This window comes from Helianthus annuus, chromosome 10 (genome assembly GCF_002127325.2).
Source record: "Helianthus annuus cultivar XRQ/B chromosome 10, HanXRQr2.0-SUNRISE, whole genome shotgun sequence".
NCBI lineage: Eukaryota > Viridiplantae > Streptophyta > Magnoliopsida > Asterales > Asteraceae > Helianthus > Helianthus annuus.
In genome coordinates, this window is record NC_035442.2 from 139,380,825 (window position 1) to 139,385,664 (window position 4,840).

Genomic DNA, 4,840 nt, shown 5'->3' on the forward strand with positions numbered 1-4,840 from the left:
AAAATGTAACAATTATTTATAAAAACAGTAAGAAAACTTTAATAAAAATAAAAAATGACTATTTTAATAATAACCATCAAAGAGCAATCTCATTGAAGCCTCTATACATGAACATTTTGTATAATATAAAGGAAAATGTAGAAAAAACAACAAAAAAACCAATACATTTAAACCTTAAAAATAGAGAAAAAATTATAGAGACCAAAGACACGCTTCTATATTTTGAGGATTGTATTCAACTCTCTATACTATTAATGTAAGTGTGTAGGTTAAAAAAAATAAATAATAAAATAAGTGTGTAGGGTCCGTTTACTTGGCTTATGACTAGTTAATCGTTTTTAATACAACTAAACTCAATAAATCATGTCTAGTGTAATTCCGCTTGTAGTCATAACAGCTACTGGTAGGGTCTGGAAAGAGTGCGATGTAAGTACTCATTACCTCTATCTCAAAGGATAGAAAAACTGCTTTCTGTGAAACTTTCGGCTCCAAATTAATACAGCTAAACTGTTTTCTCCATATAGGAAAAACTCATTCTAGGAAATTTATTTTGAAAGTTAATATATTTAAATCTCAACCTCCTATTCAGAGGCGGAGGATAGTGGGTGCTCAGGGGTGCACCCGCCCACCCCAATATTTCGGTTAGAAGTGTACAAGTTCCGATTTTTCGTCTGAAAATTTTAAAATTATATAGAATCGCCCCCAGATTATTTTTCCTAAATTGTATATTCTAAATATTTATAAACTTTGTATATAAATGGTGGGTAGTTTGGTAAATATACAGTTTGTTTTATTTGGAACTATTATTTTTTGACCCGATTTGAATCGAATAGCCAACCCGACCCGATCCGAAACATAACGATAGGAAAAAAGTTTTTTGGGTTCCATTACCTTACGCCCCCTCGAAACTTTTGGTCAAGCTCCGTCACTGCTCCTATTCTAATTGGTTTTTGAAAGGCATGAAGTATACAACTGTAAAATATTTAGAATGCTTAATTCGTTCATACTAAACGGATCCCTGGACTTTTGGATACAAAAGTACATATAATTATCCTTTTTTCCCGGTGTCACATGATAACCGATACACATATATTAAAACCATAATATACACATATAAAAATATATATCAAAAGTAGAATCACTTATAATTCTTCTAGAGGAATACAAAAACAAGATAGACATGTACAATTCGTATATCCTTTCAGGTGAAAAACACGACATTTGTGCAAAAAAACAATCGCATTTTGTCATATTTCCCATTGCCACTTGTCACACTATTGCAAAACTGAAAACATGCAAAAACTTTACAGTATAAGTTCAGAACATAACCCATTCATGGATATCACACCACCCTCCATCACATTCAACCTCATCCAAACGGTGGTCAACTCCGGCACAAATGGAACCCATCCAGTCAACCAACAAGCCGGAAACATTCGACGACGACGAAAACGAGCCAAAAGACACGTACCAACTCGCATACATGATCCACTTTCTTCTTGGTGCAGGGTATCTGATCCCATGGAACGCGTTCATCACAGCCGTTGATTATTTCCAGTTCTTGTACCCGACCAAACACATCAACAAGGTGTTTTCGGTCGGGTACATGTCAGCCGCTGTAGCTGTGCTTTTGACGCTCATGTGTTGGTCTACTTCCAGCCGGATTAAGCTTCCGTCGGTTCGGGCGCGTATGAATATTGGCCAGGCTTTGTTTATATCGGCTTTGATGGTTGCGCCTGTGACCGATTGGATCGTTCATGGGAAGCAGACTGGGATGGTGTCGAATATTGCTTTTGTGGTGCTGGTTTCTATGGTTATGATAAGTGGGTTGGCTGATGGATTAGTGGGTGGGAGTTTAGTTGGTGCTACCGGAGAACTTCCCGGACGGTACATGCAGGCTGTTTTCGCCGGAAATGCCACCGCTGGTACATATATAAAAATTAGGGTTTTTATAAAAACTAAAATTTAAAGAAAAAATAGAAGCTTAAATTAATGGGGCACGTTATACACACCTTTTGCTTTTTAATCTTACACCGTTTTCAAATGGCCGTTCGAGGTTAACCCAATCAGGCTTGCGTCATAAGCCTCCTACTTTTAAATGGTTGTTTGAGGATTCATCAAATGGTCGTTTGAAAGTTGGGGCTTTTAAACAGCTGTTTGAGAATTCGTCAAACGACTGTTTGAAAGGTAGGGCTTGTGTCATTACCTCTACTTTAACTGGCGTTTGAGGATTTGTCAAACGGTCGTTTGGGGTGTGGGAAAAGCACGACACAAATTAAATAGCCTTCGGCTTTAATTTTAATGTGCATATTAATTAGCCTTCATGTTTAATTTTAGGCTTCCACTATTTTCACACCCCTAAATCTTATTTTCACATCGCTTTTCACTCTTTCTCTCTATGTATGTATAGAGAGATATAGAATGGAGGGGTGTGAATATTAATTCCCTAATTTTAATATGCAGGTTTGGTGGTTTCAATATTAAGAATTGTAACAAAGGCGTCACTTCCGCACACACAACAAGGTCTCCGAACAAGCACACAAATCTACTTCGTGTTCAGTGCACTCATCATACTCTTATGCGTCATCTGCACCAACGTCTTACACAGATTACCAATGATTCGATACTACCGCAACCGAAAACACAACAACAACAGCCACATGTCAATCTCCTCGAATTTCTGGGATGTTGTGAAGAAGATCCGGTGGCTGGTAACCGCAGTGTTTGTAACCTACGTTGTTTCACTGTCGATTTTCCCAGGTTATTTAAGTGAAAACGTTAAATCGGATTACTTTAAGGATTGGTATCCTATAATCCTGATCACAACTTTTAATGTTGGTGATTTTTTGGGCAAGTGTTTAACCGCGATTTATGTGCCAAACGGGAGTAAGGGAACCGTGTGGTGTTGTATGGCTAGGGTGCTATTTTATCCCCTTTTTATGGGGTGTATACATGGACCCAAATGGATGCATAGTGAGGTTCCAGTGGTTGTTTTGACCTTGATGCTTGGTGTGAGCAATGGGTACCTGACCAGTGTGTTAATGATCCTGGCACCGAAGTCGGTTCCTATCGAGGAAGCGGAGGTGGTTGGGATCGCTATGGAGACGGGTTTGGTTATTGGATTAGTGGTTGGTTCGGCTTTTGGATGGCTGTGGAACCTGGAGCACTGATTCAAATTGTTATTGTTATGAATATGAATAAATAAATTAAACTAGGTTGTTGCTGGTTTTATTCTTAATTGTCTGTTTTGTAATGGATTTTTATCTAATGAGAAACAGCCCAAGATCTGGTATGGTAATATATATCTTGCATATAGAGAGTTGAGGATCCTACTTTTGCTCGTTTACAACCAATTTATATAACCATAATTGTACATCTTGGTTCGATATATACCTTAGACCATATGCGATGGTTAGTAAAAGGTGATCATGAATGGCACGCCACATACGCGATCATTTGTTCCAAGTGATGATGTCTTGCTCTTCAGCATGAGGTCTCACCTAACCGCGATGCTTATTTGTTCCATGTGAGGTCTTAATTCGTTGAGGTCTTGCCTAACCAAGAAGCTCCAGGTTCAATCGGACTCGGATGCTAACCCGGATGCCCCAACTGACACGCTTGGTTTTAAAAGACGCAATGTACAACCAAAAAATATATATGTATAAACAGTGGCGAAGCTTGACAATGAAGACGAGGGGTCGAAAACGTATATTCCCAAAAATTTATATAGAACCGGGGGCTCGAAAACGTATATACCCAAAAATTTCTATATGAAAACTACATATATAACACTATTGAGCGAAAAGTTCGGAGGGTCGGCGCCCCCAGCCCCTCTTAAGCTGCGCCGCTGTGTATAAATAAACAAAAGTTGCATTTATAATCAAAGAAAAATTGAAAAAAGAGAACAAAAAGACAAACCATAAAGAAGAACAAAAAGACGAATAAAAAAGAAGAAATGACATGCTAGATGTGATTGTGAGATCTCATTTTGTTCAAGGGGACCAGCTCCATGCATTGCCTTGGTATGAATGCCTAGGCAGACAAACTCCATATATTGCAATAAACATCCCGACCTTCACGAAGCTCCGTACCAAGCACCACACCAAGTCTTTTGATGGAACACATAACCTCCAACAAAAGAAATTAACTTCATTATTAGGGTGAAGGGAGTGGTTACCTATTTGGAATAGGTAAGCTCTCATTCACCCAATCACACAGTACCACGTCAATTCATTTAAATTGTTTACCTAATGCTTAAAAATGTTGGCGATGGTTTACCTAATAGGGTTTAGGTAAACTATTTAAAAAAATGTGTAATTGGTTGAGAAGGAATGAACCCCACCACACACCTATCTCTCTCCCCCAATCGGTAAAGCTTCACCAAAAATTTCCCCCCAATCGGTAAACGTGGCTCGGTAAAACGTTGGCAGTGGATGAGGGGTCGGTACCGAGTGGGTTTACCGCCCCACTCTGCTCACCCTTATGTATTGACTTGTTATATATGAAACCTTATATTCACCTGTCAACTACAATATGTGATGACAGACACGCAGGGGCGGACCCACATAGAACGGATTGGGGTCCCCGGACCCAATGTTATTAAAAATTGGTAGATTCGGTATATCAAATTTTATAGGGATCCAATAAATACAATTAGGTGGACACCATAAAAAGAAAAGTAAAGCTAGTGTAGTGGTAAGCCATCGTCTTTACCAACAAGAGGTTTGGGTTTAATCCTTATATAACCTCTTTTTTCTGTTTTTTTTTAATCTAATTCAAACCTTGCTTTGACTCGACCCGAACGAGGACTGACCCGAAAATTTTAGCGTTTTGTTATGAA

The 4,840-nt window shown here is 38.6% G+C and overlaps 1 protein-coding gene across 1 annotated transcript; it reads left to right on the top strand.

Annotated features, from left to right (window-relative positions):
• The first annotated feature begins 1,363 nt into the window (after positions 1-1,363).
• Positions 1,364-3,298, top strand: LOC110885689 (equilibrative nucleotide transporter 8). Its single transcript, XM_022133388.2, has 2 exons — positions 1,364-1,925; positions 2,464-3,298. Exons 1-2 carry the CDS (start codon positions 1,400-1,402, stop codon positions 3,168-3,170), a joined length of 1,233 nt encoding a protein of 410 aa, XP_021989080.1. The 5' UTR covers positions 1,364-1,399; the 3' UTR covers positions 3,171-3,298.
• The last annotated feature ends 1,542 nt before the right edge of the window (positions 3,299-4,840 follow it).